At 35.0% G+C, this 16,290-nt stretch overlaps 2 protein-coding genes across 3 annotated transcripts; one reads left to right on the forward strand and one right to left on the reverse strand.

The window, feature by feature from the left end:
• The first annotated feature begins 2,165 nt into the window (after positions 1–2,165).
• LOC117105493 (carboxypeptidase B-like) lies at positions 2,166–10,894 on the forward strand. The gene is made up of 9 exons (XM_033246659.1): positions 2,166–2,258; positions 5,295–5,376; positions 6,162–6,383; positions 6,830–6,931; positions 7,801–7,902; positions 9,254–9,344; positions 9,675–9,889; positions 10,054–10,138; positions 10,434–10,894. The coding sequence occupies exons 1-9, from the start codon at positions 2,191–2,193 to the stop codon at positions 10,625–10,627; spliced, it is 1,161 nt and encodes a 386-aa protein (XP_033102550.1). The 5' UTR covers positions 2,166–2,190; the 3' UTR covers positions 10,628–10,894.
• A 698-nt stretch (positions 10,895–11,592) lies between these two features.
• LOC117105496 (alpha-N-acetylgalactosamine-specific lectin-like) lies at positions 11,593–16,083 on the reverse strand. 2 transcript variants are annotated; one of them, XR_004444914.1, is made up of 3 exons: positions 15,960–16,083; positions 12,436–13,213; positions 11,593–11,915 (listed from the first exon to the last, which is right to left on the reverse strand). XR_004444914.1 is itself a non-coding variant. In XM_033246663.1 (2 exons), the coding sequence occupies exons 1-2, from the start codon at positions 15,965–15,967 to the stop codon at positions 12,691–12,693; spliced, it is 531 nt and encodes a 176-aa protein (XP_033102554.1). In that variant the 5' UTR covers positions 15,968–16,083; the 3' UTR covers positions 12,113–12,690. The 2 variants fall into 2 exon arrangements, 1 of the variants encoding a protein (XP_033102554.1); XM_033246663.1 differs by lacking the exon at positions 11,593–11,915 and having other exon boundaries at positions 12,113–13,213.
• Positions 16,084–16,290: the final 207 nt, after the last annotated feature.

Consider the following 16,290-nt stretch of genomic DNA (forward strand, 5'->3'; position numbering starts at 1 on the left):
AACACGTATGAACAGGAAAACAGAAATAACCCTTTTCCCTGTAACTTATTTTTGTTTGGTTTTTTGGCAGTAATACGATTTTTTAAACAGACTTTCAATTTTATCAACAAATTTGCAAATCGTAGCATTTTAAACCGGAAACACTAATCCGGAGATATTACAACACATGATTTATACAATCCCATCTCTCCTTAAATTTTGATAAATATTGTTTTCTTTTGTAAATAAGATTTTCTATTTTGTGGAAATATCTTATTTTATTAATAAGTTCGCCTCTAGTTGGTTTTCTCTCCTTTATTTTACAAGTAAAAATATGGAATTTGGTAATGAGTAATATAAGGTTAAATAACATCTTATTGCTAACACACTTTAAACCAAATAACATGGACCATTTATCTAGGTCAATATGACAACTGTCGCCGATATGGTTTTGAGTCCTAATCCAAGAACACTTGGGTCTAGCAACTACCTGAAGCGAGGAGTTCGGATTCAAGTTTTTTTTATGATAGTATAAGTTTGTTTGAGATATCTCATTAAATATACCATCTGTATTTCCATGTCTGGAATTAGTTTGAATTATGGTTTATTATATTATTATTTATTAACAACAAGGATCCACGAAAGTTCGAATACTTAATTTTACAGTCCAGGTCCAGGTGGTGATAGATAGTAGGCCTACACCGGGAGACAAGTTCTCTAAAAGTGCTCCTCTACATCAGACATGCTACCAGGATGGCCTAATATTGTCCTGGATGTTGAGAGTTGGACAAAAAAATATTGGTCAGCAAAAGTGTATGACCAATCATAGAGCAAAGAAACAGAAACTGTTTCTTTGCTCTATGGACCAATCGACCCAAACCAAAGTTGAATTAGCACTGTGCCATTGCAATATCATGCGAACATTCCTTCTATTATTGATTAAATTATTATTATCGCTATAATTTAATACAGATTGTATCAACAGCACTTGAATATGATTAACAGCTGGATGTAATAATTATCAGAGATAGCGAAGATTTATTTATTACATTGCTGTAAATAATTTACACAGGGAAGACATTCCGAGATAAATACACGACCGCATGATATAGAGTTATCGCCTGCTATTTGTTAGTAATTTCCAAAATGATAATAACGATATTTGTTTTAACGAAACAGATCAAATAGAATTATGCGTACATTAAGCCTATTATTAAGGGCATGACAGAGGCAGATTTGTCGCTAGTACTGCTGTAATTATTAATAGGCCTATTGGCCTAGCTCCCTTTCTTAAAATCATTGATTTCGGTTTCTGAAGTCCCAAAACTACAACGTAAACTGTATGTAAACGCGTGCGTTTGTGGTGGGAGAAAACGGGGCAAGTGCTTATTCTATGCTCAGATATGATGGTCAGTTGTTAGGATTGACACTCCAGAAAGATCCAATATATAGGCCTATACACATTAGCATAGGGTAATAACGCTATAATCGCTTTGGTACTTTTTAGTATTAGGCACTACAGTCCGCCCTTCAATTCGAGACCACTCTAATTCGAGACCACTTTTGCAAAGTACCGACTTACCACCTATCTTTTAACACTGAACTTACCCTCTAATTATGAGACCCTTCTAATTCGAGTACCAAGTGACAAAATGACCTCCAATTCAAGACCACATTTAAAATAAAATCAGATTCTAAATTTTTTTAGCAATACTCTTTAATTTGAAAAATTTAACTTCAAAATTATAACAGATGTATTTTCATAAATTTATGCTATTCAAATTCAGCTCCAACTGTGCAGGCCCGTAGAGGTTTCTAATTTGAGACCGAACCCCGAGACTATCCCAAATTTCAGATACACAGAGTGGTCTCGAATTGGAGGGCGGACTGTATATATAAATATTTTATATAACTTTAGGTCATTTCTGAACATAGATTGTGCACTGTGTAATAATTAGCAGATGCTATTTTCTCATACATTATCGCATTTTGAAGAGCATTACGTCATACCCGCACCATAACCATGATAAGATCATGGAGGAATTAGTTTAGAAAAGATATAGAACATTTCACCAGGGTAACCCAAACTATACTATTCCCCAAGTGTTATAGACGCGTAAAGTATGCTACTTTGTATAAAGTGTGTCATCCCCGTGAAGTATTTATTATATAAATTGACAGACGAGGCAATGGATAAGCCTACTTATAATCATGGTTCGGTTTTTGTTGTTGGCACTGGCCATCGCGGCCGCTACGGCAGACCAAGTTAGATATGATGGGTAAGTTTAAGTTAAAGGCAATGGCCGACATATTCTTGTTCGTTTTCTTAGCTACAACACAAAGGTTGAAGTTATGCGCCAACGTCACATAGCTATCAAGAACTAAGTTTATCATATTATAGACGACGTTAAAACGCCGATCAACCTTACTGAGAAATGAAAATGGAAGACCCAAGTAAAGGCCTTGTATGATGAGGGATGCAAACTTCGTTTTGTAGCGGGAAAATGGCGATCATCTAATGGCATACTCCATGATTTCAAATAGAAACTTTAAGGACTGATATTGCCTTGATGTCAATATCTTAGAAACTTTCAGAAATTTATATTTCTCCTATTTCGTTATCACATATCACTAAGTTTTTTGTAACCCCGTGGATAAATGATCTATTTATTCTAGTATTAAAAAATAATAATTTCTATAATTTATTTTTGCAACATGATTAATGTTTTTCATACAGTTTAAATATCCAAATGTCTACTTATAATTGATTGTAAGTAAATTGGAAAGAAGCTTGCTTCGGATAAATTTATTCAGGTTTTTTCCAATATTTATATACTGTATATCTACTTCTTTTGCTAAATTTGCTCATTTGCATTGGAATATCGTTTTCTTATACAATCACTAGATTTATATATTTAATATCTATTTTCGAAAAATTGATATTGTCTATCAAGCATTTGCTTATAGTTAATTTTCAAGTGCGTTTTATATTTCCGCCCACTTGTATATTTAAGATCTAGTTTACTCCATTTTTACATAATATAGAAACGTAAACACTATTTCAATTTATTTTATCTGCATACGTTGCATATAGTTAACTTATTTGCATAAGCTTCATTCCAGACGAATAAATACCGTAACTAGCTTTAGCTCCTTTGTTGAAATACTTACGCTCTATATTGTATACGGTACCTTATTGTATTACCTTATTGTATTACCTTACGCTCTATATTGTATACCACGTATCTATATAATATAGATACGTGAATACTACTTCACTGGCAAACTTATTTACATACTGTTAAGCCTAAACAGGTGCAACTCAGGCCTATAATGCCTTTCACAAAGAGTTGAACACTTTACTTTATACACTAAACACATTAAAATAACTTGTTGTAGGCGAAATTTTAGAAAAGAACGCAATCCCTGGATTGAAACAAAACTTTAAGAAAATTATCAGAACTAAAAATCCGTCTGACAAAAACAGCTAGACATCGTAATAAATTAGCGCGTCTACTTAAACTTGCTAAAACAAATTATTACACTGAAAAATTTAACAATTTAAAACATGATATCTATAAAACATGGCAAACAATAAACACTGTTCTGGGTAAGAAGACTAAAAAGGTCATGCCTTCACACATGCTGCTTAATGGCATCAAAATCACTGAACCTCAAACTGAATGTTTATAAAATGAATATTTTATAAACATTGGTACTAGACTTTCAAATAGTATCAATAGTAATTCATGCAATAACTCAGTCACTTCTTTTTTACCTATGCCCATCAATGATTCTATTTTTCTTTATCCAGTTACAGAGGATGAGCTCTGGAAGGTTAATATCCAATTTAAAAGATAATAAAAGTCCAGGAATGGACGGGTTTTCCAACAAAGTTATAGAACAAGTCTCATATTTTATATCCAAACCTCTATTATATAATCTATATCAACTGGTGTATTTCCCGCCCCTTTAAAAATAGCTAAAGTTATACCCATATATAAAAAGGAAAATCCTCACCATTTTAATTTATAACAGATTATACAATTTTCTTATTAGGAATTCAGAATAATGCTTTATTTCAAATTCAGTATGGTTTTAGAAAACACCACTCAACGGAACTTGCATTTTATTGACATGTATGATAAAATTACAGTTGCTTTTAAGAGAAAAGAATATGTGATCGGTGCTTTTTTAGATCTTTCTAAAGCGTTCGATATATTAACCACAAAATTCTTCGCAATCTTGAAAACTATGGTATCCGCGGCCTTCCGCTCCAACTTTAAAAAGCTACCTTTCCAATCGCTTCCAATATACTTTTGTTAACTCTATTGACTCATCTCTTCTATCTATCTCTTGTGGTGTTCCCCGAGGATCAATTCTTGGCCCGCTTTTATTTTTAATTTACGTTAATGACCTACCCAATTCTTTCAAATTATTCAAGTTTGTTCTGTTTGCAGACGACACAAATATTGTGTTTTCTCATAATGACAAAACCTTATTATTTAACATTATGAATAATGAATTAACTAAAGTATCGAACTGGTTCAAGCTCAATAAATTATCACTCAACATTTCTAAATGTAACTACATAGTTTTTACTCAGCATATTATGTTATCAAATCCAAATAGAATTTATTAATCGACAATACCATCATATCTCGCGTAAATAAAACAAAATTCTTAGGCATCACGATTGACTCTAAACTTACTTGGAAATCCCACATTATGCAGGTTTCCAACATAATATCACGAAATATTAGAATAATAAATAAACTTAAAAAGTTCTTTCCAGCTAAAATTCTGTTAACCTTATATAGCTCTTTAATTTTACCTTTAAATTTTTGAAGTTTGCAAAATCGAAAAGAGAAGTTAAACGCACTATGTCGGAAGGCTAAACTATAAAGCTAGACTCCTGACGAAAAATATTTTTTTCATGAAAAATTCGGAAACAGTTAATGAGATATCTGATTTTTTAATTACCTTCAGCTCTAATATCGGCGCTGGTTCGAACGGCTCACTCGCCAATGGTTCCGGTGGTGGAACAAGTCTTCTCGGATAAGGACTTTAAACCGTAGGCCAATGTGTACGCATTTTAAAGAACCCAGATCATTCGAGAAGAGTAGGGAGTTGCCCCGGTGTACTGGTCCATTAAGTCCCATGTTGTTAAATGGATATGCCACGTAGGACAGTGATCAAGTTCACTTATTGGCATATCGTTGGCGCTCGTGCCTAAAGAAATTAAATGAAATTATTATTAATATTGTCATTGTATTCAATGTGCGTCAATGTGTTATGATACATACCTTTTCTAGATATCAAGTGATCCGTATCAAACCACAAAATGAGGGTGATTTAGACTGGTTGCATAATTTGGAGGAAGGAATCGATGGGACGGTAAGGTTATGTTCCTATTTGACCCCAAATTTGTTTAAGCCCTTTGATCACGTTACCTGTTCTAGAATAAGTAGTAGTTATTTTAAATAAATTTCGCGTCGTCTGGCGTATGTAGGCCTACATAAATTACAAGAGGCAATCATTGTGAAGCAACCACATAGGCCTAGTCACAAACTGAATAATTCCAATTCTGCGTCTAGTCAGATCGGCCTATTACAACACATGGTACAATTTTAGCTCATTAATAAATTTGTAATAAGCGTCCATTTTCGAATAAGGGTTTCTTCCTGTTACGCACCACACTAAAACATAAAAAATTAGGTCCACATGGCCTATTAGGTCATTTACGGTAAGGGGGCAATACAATGATAAGGGACTGAATTATTTTATGTTTTGTTAATGAGGTATGTCGGTAATCTTTGTTTACCATACATAATAATTTCTTATAAGGGCCTCTCTCGACCCAGGGTCACTTACAGTAGTGGGTTCAATCCAGGGGTAACGGACTGAATGATTCTAAGATAAATATTTTTTGTTAATAATCTATATTGGTTATCAGCATCATCATTGACAATTATTGTAGCCCCAAATGACTCACTGGAAACGTTCTTGTATACATAAAATCATTACACGCTATCGCCGACGCGGCTTTCGGCGGCGCTGATTGCTCGGTAGAAATCTAACCAGTGCAGCGATTGCAGCGACAACGCTGTGGCGACAGCGTAGTGATTTTATGGAAACCAGACTGACGCATGTTAATATCAACATTTTTTCCCATTTCTCAGTTCGACTTTTGGCAGAGTAGCCGTGTATTGGGCCGTCCAGTTGACGTTATGGTTTCCCCTCACCATATCGACCATCTCATTGTGCTTCTTGGTGCACGCGGTCTCGAATTCGACACCCATATCTCGGATGTTCAGACCCTCATCGATGATCAATTCACTCCTACAGGAATCTTGGATGGAAACAATGGGTTCGACTACTCCAAGTATCACACCTACGATGAGGTATGCTGGTAATCGTTATTTAACATCCATCATTATTAAACTACGCATGCATAATCATTGCTTCTGTTACATAGGCCTAATCAACCTATTGTAGGATTTTGTAATGATGATGATGATGATTATGATGTCATGATTATGATGATAAATATGACGATAATGATAATAATGAATATGTTGATATGACTAGTAATAACGATTATGGTGGTGATGACGATGGTGAAGGTAGTGATGATGATGATGATTGTAATGGTGTTGGTGATGATAATGATGATGAACAATGATAGGTTGTGGGTGATGTTGACGGTAGATGACGATGACATTCGAGGCAAATACTGAGTCATAGATACCTCCATGGTTAAATGATTCTTCACTCTACTATAATCCTCAGAGCGCCAAACAAACCACACGCTTTCACTATTTGATAATGTTGGTTGTGACTTTTTCAGATCCAACAGTGGGTTGCTGATTCTGCAGCAGCCCATTCTAACATCGCAGAATCCTTCCAAATCGCTACATCAACAGAAGGTCGCGCAATCAACGGCCTAAAGGTAACATATGAATAAACGAACAAAATGTGTCATGTCTTATACTTGCACCGTTCCAATTCTGATATCAGTAGAATGGCTACTCTGTATTTATTACGCGTCAGGGCCACCTCCATGGTGGCGCCAGTTGGGGGAGGGGTGGCCGGGGGACCAGGGCCCCCGTCTGGGAGAAAAAGCACAATTCGTCGGGGAGAAAAAAAATGTATTTTTTACATATTAGTAGACTCTAAAATCGATTAAATAGGACTAAGCCTTTGAAACCCCTAAGTTTTCAAAATTTCCCGGGACAACTTTCGAAACCTTTTAATCGAAGCTCGACACTTTGCTTTCGTCGGAGAAATCTGACTCCTCGTCGGGGGAATCGTTCCCCGTCGGGGACCTCGCCCCACACCGCTCCACCCGGTCGGGCAAATCCTGTCGCCACTCCTGGCAACCTCATGTGTACGCAGTTGTAGGGCTTTAATGGAAAGGTCCATGGGCGCCTAGGGGCCCAGCTTGTCGAGCAGCAGGGTCTAGATTGGATCTGGGGTAATTCCGCTATAGAAGCTAGTCATTTTATGCATTTTGCAAGATTATTACCAGTATTAAAAAATGGGTGATATTTTTTCATACCTCTATTTGTATCTCAAATGGCCTGGAGTAATGCCTACCCGACATACACGACAGGCATATTATGTCATATGGATAATCCTTTACAAATCCTTCAACAGATTAATGAAGCCCTACTAAATTACAGTACTGTTACTAAACAATATAGTATAGTACATACTCCAAGTATCGAAATGCACGCTATCGTGTCGGGATTCAATACTTCAACATTAATTATGTCATCATCATTAAACAAAGTTTTTAACTGACTGTTCTATAAATAGATCGGAAAAAAGGCCAGTGGAAAGCCCGCAGTCTATTTCCAAGGCGGTATCCATGCTCGTGAATGGATATCACCGGCAACCGTCATGTATTTCACCAACCAAGTAAGCTTTCATCTTCTTCGCTTGTTTAATTGTTATCATTATTGCTGTTAATATAGAGAGGTAAATAAAACTGGAAGGCTGCATTGGCAAACAAGATACCGTAGAAAATTAAAACAACAACAACAAAACCCCCGGAGAGGTGGTAATAGTTTGCCATGATAATTTTAAATTTCAATGAGCAAACGTTTTCGGTTATCAACTTTTGTCTAGGTGGTTTGCATAATCGTCGCCACCGTATAGGTGTCTGTAGTGTTGAGCTGTGATACTCATCAGACAGACGTTTTCTCTCATACAACTGGAAAATTGCTTGGTAGTCTATACTTGATAAGCTTAGAGGCCTACAGTTGTATTATCTCGTGTTCTATTCGAGCACGGTTAGCCTATACTAATATATCCCGGTGTTGGGGAAACTTTTCACGCTTGCAGATTATACACACACACACACACACACACCTGTCTCTTATACACATCTAGATGTGTATAAGAGACAGGTTTAATTGTACGGGAAATCCACTCACGATGCAGTACCGTTACGATTTATAATCGTACGGGAATCAACTCACGAAATATTTTCTAATTTTATTATATTACCACCTTTTTATTACATAGATCTTTTTCCAAACATAACTGCTTTTATAACATTATATAGACCCAATAAACACAAAAACTGCTTTGGCTTCGGGGGTTTCGTCCCCGACCCCTCCGGGGCCCTTAGGCAGGCCTGGACCCCACGCTCAGAGAACCCCCCCCCCTTGATATGACCTGGCTACGGGCCTGATGACCATCTAAAAAATAAGACAATGGACCTTTCCGCTAAGCCCCGCCCCTTAGATATTGTTGCTAAGGTCTCGCAAAACGACAAAAACATTACGCAAACACGCGCATTTGTGGGACTACACGTGTTTGTGAGGCACGTGCTTATTATTCCTGGCCCTCTTCTGATTGATCAATTGTTAAGTTTCTTTAAATGAATGTTAACAAATTTAATTCAACATACCCCCACTTACTAAGGTCGTAGAAACCCGCATATCTCAACCGAAACAAACCAGACCTATTCATCATGGGCTAGGGAAGATACTACACCTGCATGCCACTATACATAACTTTGTACATGAATGCATGCTTCAAATTTATTAATTTGTGTGAATATTCATTTCCTGTCGTAGGTTTACGTTTTTCTATGCCTAAAAGAATGTTGGGTTACTGTTTGTAGTTTAGTTTTTCCCCTCTTCATTTTCTATATTTTAAACTTTATATATGGATTAGAAATTGGTGATTTCTTGTGAAATCATAACCGTAACCAGTTGATTATTATATGTGTTGCTACTAATATTTAACACACTTGCTATAGGATCGCATGTGGAGGAAGACCCGCCGCAGAGAGGCTGGACGAACCTGCACAGGTATTGACCCCAACCGTAATTACGAACACAAATGGGGAGGTAAGACAAAACGTTTATATATCCTAGCACTTTTTGTTTATTTCCTTTAAAAACTAATTCGTTTTTCGTGATTTGCAATTTATTAGCCAATTTTAGGGTCTATACAAGAACGTGTTTTAATTAGATCCTACGCGAGTCAATATTGTTTTGTTTAAGGTTAATGTTTCCTTACAGATATAGAATATGACTTCTCAATACATTTGTTACTAATCAGAATTCGTTTAAGTCGGTAGAAGCCAAGCATTGTTGCCTGATAAAATGTGTTAATGCATCAAATGTTATTTTTGAACATTTGTATAAATCGTTTATAAATGTTTAACTCTGTTGCAGGCGCTGGTGCTAGTACGAACGCTTGTTCTGATACTTATCGCGGTTCGAGTTCCCATTCAGAACCAGAGGTTGCTGGAAGCACTAGTTTCCTTCTGCAGAAGAAGCAGACCCAGGATTTCCATGTATTCATTGACTTCCACGCCTACTCTCAACTCTGGCTGGCTCCATGGTCATACTCCAAGACTGCCGCTTTGCCATCAGATAGTAAAGATCACGTAAGAGTGCATTAAAATATGGTTTTTTTCAATATTATTGGTATTATCATACTTAGCATCAGCATTGTGTGTAGGTTAGTTTGTCAGAAGATAGTGCTAACAAAACGTTGCTGCACAGTGTAATTTTGTCAGAAAACGTTATCATATATTGTTACTGTCTTTAGGATGCGATGGGTAAGGCGTGTACAGACGCATTGAAAGCCGTCCACGGAACGCAGTATACATATGGGCCATCGGCAAGAACTCTGTGTAAGTATCCATATCATTGCATTTCTTTTCTACAGAATATTTACACTTCATGATCAATCAATTGGATTTTAATTTCAATGGCTGAATTCAATTGACGTGTTTATTAGGTTATATTTTTATAGGCCTTATTAAGTTTTACTCATGATGACCTTAGCATAGCAAAACATTGTGTATCGAGTTATGAAGTTTAATGTTAATCTCTATTATTATTATTATTATTATTGTTATTGTTGTGTACAGTATAAAATTATTCTATCTAAATATACATTCTATGAAATACTTTCAAATGTGACAGACGCCGCATCAGGTTGCAGCGTAGACTGGGGTTACGCAACTCTTAAAGCCAAATATTCATATGTTGTCGAACTGAGAGACACTGGTAATTATGGATTCGTGTTGCCAGAAGACCAAATCATTCCATCAGGCGAAGAAACTTTGGCCGCCGTCAAAGAACTTGGAGAGAAAATTATTGCTGAATTTACTTCTTAGACACGTGACACTTATCGACACGCAAATTTTAAAAATATTAACATCGAATGCAACTGAAAACTGTATTATGAATGTTAAAACGAAACACTTCTTTAATATTGATGTACCGATAATGAGCGTAATCATTTCTTTAGGTTTAGGTATTCAAACGTGCGATATAATATCAAACGAATTAATGCGATTTAGCTAACTTACCAAGCTTTCGAATTATTGACACGTTTGGAAGTTACAGTATTTAGAAGTGATTTATTAAAAGGTTGGAATTTATATTCTTTTGTGATTTCTTGAGGAATTTATTCAGTGGCAGATTCAGGGGATTGCTTAATTCACCAATACAAACTTAGATGGGTGCGCAATTGTATGAGAAATATAAGAAACTGCATCAACACGAAAAAAAAAAAAATAAAAAAAAAATAAATAAAAATAAAAATAATTAAAAACAAAATAATAATTAAAACAAAATTCAACCGCCTAACACAATTCACTGTCCTGATATGGTGTAAAAAATAATGATTTTTACAAAATGAATTATAAACCCCATAAGGAAATATTAATAACAGGTTGATATTGAAATAATTAAAACTTTATTCTTAGCTGAACGAGGTGCAGAAGGAGTACAGCTTGTGGTGGTCATGATGATGATGATGATAATGACGATTGATTATGAAAATTTATTATGATTGATTATGATCATAATGATTATGACGATAATGATTATAAGGTATACGATGAGAGGTGCTGATAATGATGATGAGGTGGACGATAAGGATGGTGAGAATGATGATGATGATACTGGTAATGGTGACGAGTAGAAGGGTGGTGATAATAAATAGGAATATATGATAATGATACTAAGATACAACCAATTTTACGAACTCGTTACACTTGTAAGCAATGACGATAGAAAATGAAATAAATAGTACCCGGAACCACAGGAACTACCACAGCCAAACTGAAGACTTGGATGATTCTGATTTAGCAATGCTGAATTTATTTCTAAACACAAATTCGTTAATCAAAATTAGCTGTTGATACAGTAAAGAAATGAAAAACAAGCAGTCTATGATATGATATGCTAATAGTAATGTAAATCTTATAGTTTCTTTATGGCACGAATGCGATTATATTAACAGCTGCTCATGTTTATTTAAATTATTACAAAGCAGATATAGTTGGAGTGAATAATGGTGATGTTTTGATCTACCGTTATGACATATTATAAAACTAGCATAAACGAGAAAAACATGGTTAATTGTTGGCCAAATTAGGCAATGCTGTAGAAATAGACCTGGTGAGAATGATGATGATGATACTGGTAATGGTGACGAGTAGAAGGGTGGTGATAATAAATAGGAATATATGATAATGATACTAAGATACAACCAATTTTACGAACTCGTTACACTTGTAAGCAATGACGATAGAAAATGAAATAAATAGTACCCGGAACTACAGGAACTACCACAGCCAAACTGAAGACTTGGATGATTCTGATTTAGCAATGCTGAATTTATTTCTAAACACAAATTCGTTAATCAAAATTAGCTGTTGATACAGTAAAGAAATGAAAAACAAGCAGTCTATGATATGATATGCTAATAGTAATGTAAATCTTATAGTTTCTTTATGGCACGAATGCGATTATATTAACAGCTGCTCATGTTTATTTAAATTATTACAAAGCAGATATAGTTGGAGTGAATAATGGTGATGTTTTGATCTACCGTTATGACATATTATAAAACTAGCATAAACGAGAAAAACATGGTTAATTGTTGGCCAAATTAGGCAATGCTGTAGAAATAGACCTAATTGAAGAAGTGAACTATCTAAATAAACTATTTATTAAAGTTAGAAATACCTTTAGGAATTAAGGAGTTAGAATGTTGGGCATACTTTTTCTTTCATTTTTTTTTCTAGAAATGGAGCTTAATATGGATTGCACTTGCAATCTACAAATTGCGGTACTGTTCAAATTTTGTATTTCTTAAAGCGTTTTTTTTTAAGCCGATTCAGCGTTGTTAGGCACTGGTGCATTATAGGATATTTAACATTGTGCAACGTTACTGTGGAAGCTCACACACGAAGGACAGTGTATGATAGCATTCCGTATCATTCCAAAGCAATATCTCGTCATTCGACTTCGTGACGTGACCACAGTCTTCATTTCCTGCGTTGTTAGGCTCCCCCTGTTTCCAATTTGTATAGGATGCTACCGTATCGCTGTCAGACCATACGTAAGTGCCTTCCTCGGCTATGTCTGACAATCCAATCCAATAAGCTCGATTACTGGAATCAGTCGATCCACCGGTAGACGAATCCCAAAGATGTGAAACAAACCTATTTTCATCTTCACTTTGGATAGAGACTAGATGGCCAGTTGCCTTCTTGTTGAAGAGTGCTTTACAACTCTCCTCTGCGTCTGCCCAATCCAATCTGTTCCCGAAGACGCGGTAGCAACTTCCTTGAAATGGAACCCAAAATGCGGGACATTTACCACATGCTTGAGCAGTCGGGTAACCTTTCGGTGGTGGTGGTACTGCTGCTGCCAACGAGGCACAGATACCTAGCAACAATGTCACTTTGCTGTAGAAGAAACATACATATGGTTACCCATTTTTCATTTACATCTTAATAAAATCAAGGCACAAGCATTTAATTTGTCATTAAAATAGATATATTAGGCCTAAACCTTTGTTGTCAGTTTGCATTAATAAATCACTTTTTAAAGGTGTCGGAAGCGGTCCGGCTGGTCCGGACCAATAATTTACAACTTAATAATGTTTGTAAAAAATATTGTACTTTTTCTGACGCAATCCTTTTTTTTTTTTTTTTTTACAAAATTCTATTACCTGACTTCAAGCAACAAACAAACCAGTCAACCTTGTCTAAATTTGGTTGTGCCAACCCTATAAGATGTCTTAACCTGAATGAATATAATATAATAAGTATATTGAAGTGTTCTACTTATTAAAAAATCAATCTTTTCATATCTCATTTATACGGATCAAATAAGTTATGAACTACAACGTAAAAAATAAAACCAACATGTTTTCCCTGATTCAAACTTTAGCTATAACACACATCTTCACAATAATTACCAGTAAATTAATGTCTGGTAAAAGAATATAGAAGCTGTATTATTTATACGTCTGTTAATTTACGAGAAAATATTTTATCAATTTATTTAATGTATCTTTATTAGTATCACGTAAATAATAATTTGCCGGCCCCAATCTAGCAATCTTTATTCAGGCCCCCCGAAACCTCGACTCAGAAATACCGGGATGGTGTCCAACGGGGTATAGTTTACCTCTAAAACTTTGTTAGGTATAGATTTTTTTTTTATCTTGGTATTTAAAAGCGTTACATGTTAAAAGCTTTGCTGCTAATGTAATTCCTTGCATCTCATTTTCATTTATTGTTTTTGACTTTAAATACTTTAAATTTTATATTGCAATCATACATGTGAATATGAATGTGACTTTATGAAATAAATCGAAATAGAAACTAAACAATTGTATATTAAAACGGCTGTTTATAATATTAAATTCATTATCTAGGACGTTATTTGACTGCACCTTTAATAAAGCAAGGATTTACTAAATTAAAACTGCTAAGAAATAATGCAGTAAAGACAAACATAACATATTTTTAGGCAACTTTATAAAATGCTATACATCTCATCAGAAGATAAATACTCATTTTTATAATGATTGTAAAAAATAATGTAATATACCATGTGCAATACGAACATATATTTCATTTCATGGCATTTAATACATATATTTTATCCGGCAACTCGTGTATATAAACATGGATGAAAGAACATAGATATTGTTTTTAATATTGTATTGCATAAATCTTGTAGGTCTACTTGTGTATTTATTTAACGAAGAAGCATCTCGTTATTATTCTTAATTAAAGGCCATAATAATCTGTCACACTCACAATAATCAGTTTATATTCAATTTATCAGTGATATGACCCTTCCCCTCTCCCACCTCCATCACGGGCCAATCTGTGGTGCGGTAGAGGGAGTGGGGATTGGGATAATCGCCACTGGCCGGACCAATGAAAATTGCTTCCGACGCATCCACTTGTTATTGTGGTAGGCATAGCATCTGCAGCGACAATGGTGTCGGACTCCAAGTGGCAGCATACAGGATGGAGATCTACCTTCTATACGTTACTCAATAAATACATAGGCCTGTTAACCGTTTAGAACTGCCGGTAGCTAAAGTATAATGTTTTTTGCAAACAACTCTTAGAGATACGGTAGTGTACTTCATAAAATACGCGGCATTTTTTCTAATCATAGACGTCTATAGAAAATTATAATGCATTTTAAAAATTATATTAAACAACTTTTTAGACTAAAAATAAATTTATATAATACTCAGAGATTTTAAAACCACTTTGCTGTGTTGATTTTACTAAATAACTTTTGAGCAACTTTAACTTTATATATATTGTAAACGGTAAAGACGAGAAATTTGCGAGTGTGAAAAATCGCCCTACCGGAATTGGAACCCAGTGCTTTCTGTCTACATAGGCCTACATAATAATGTCATCTCAAACATCTTTGAACGTCGTAAGAATTTGTTACCTTAATTTATCAGCAAGTTTCGCTATACGAGATCACTAATATTAAAATAGGATAACAATTCCGATGGAATAGCATATGTTTCAACTTGATACTAACTGAATTTTCGAAAAGCTTCACAACCATAAAATCTCTGAAGTTTGGTAACAGTATTGCTCATAGTAGAGTTGGAAGGTATAAATTACATATCCTACTACAAAAAGATCTAAGTAACCATAATATTAAAAATAACCTTTAAATTATTTTGATGCAATTTGCATCAAACCATTCAGATTAAGAATTTAGTCAAAATTGGAAGATATTTGTTTTATATTTTAAGTTTTGATCTGCAACTCACTTAAACTGTTTTCTTTTTCTCTTTTATCATTGACAAGATATATATTTTTATGTTTTTGGAACACAATAGAATATTAATAACAAAATAAAATAAAATAATGACTTATCAGTGGCGGATCAAGGAATTTGAAATAGAAGGTGCCCGGAGAGGGACTTTCACATGTAGAGGGTCTGTACTACCTCAGCCCACCATGGTAGATGGCCGGAAATGGCACTCCTAGACTCAAAATTTAATTCGAATTTTCTTTTTTCTATTTTTTTTTCATTTTTTTCAAATTTAGGGGTGGGGGCCTGGGCCGACTGGGCCCCCCTTGAATCCGCCTATGCCTATCATCATTTATAATTAGGTCAATATTAAATCGAATACATTATTTGAACATAGATACTTACAATAGCATTGCTGTCTTGCAAGTTCACTTCGTAAAGATGGTGGGAATGATAGAGTATAACTTCTTGTGCAATAGGCGTTATAGTCCCGCATAATTTATATAACGCTCAAGTCAGTAAGACTCACAAGTATTTTTTTTTGTCGTTTGATCAACCAATCACAACCAATTAATAATTATTTTACATTCTGGATTGGTTAACTATATATACGTCACTCGTACTACGCAATAATCTTCGGCCAATCAAACCAAAATATCGAAGTTATTATAAAAAGAACTTACTTTTCAACCGGATTCTATTGGACAAGCCCGGGAGTTTCCGATGTATATCATGC

The sequence above is a fragment of the Anneissia japonica genome, unplaced genomic scaffold (genome assembly GCF_011630105.1).
Source record: "Anneissia japonica isolate Jap-2015-1 unplaced genomic scaffold, ASM1163010v1 scaffold6233_len141684_cov196, whole genome shotgun sequence".
Taxonomy (NCBI): Eukaryota; Metazoa; Echinodermata; class Crinoidea; order Comatulida; family Comatulidae; genus Anneissia; species Anneissia japonica.

Coding starts and splice junctions, on each gene's coding strand:
- LOC117105493 (XM_033246659.1), top strand. CDS start 2,191: ATGGTTCGGTTTTTGTTGTTGGCACTGGCCATCGCGGCCGCTACGGCA. Junction 5,377..6,161: donor AGGAAGGAATCGATGGGACG/GTAAGGTTATGT, acceptor CCCATTTCTCAG/TTCGACTTTTGGCAGAGTAG. Junction 10,139..10,433: donor GCCATCGGCAAGAACTCTGT/GTAAGTATCCAT, acceptor CAAATGTGACAG/ACGCCGCATCAGGTTGCAGC.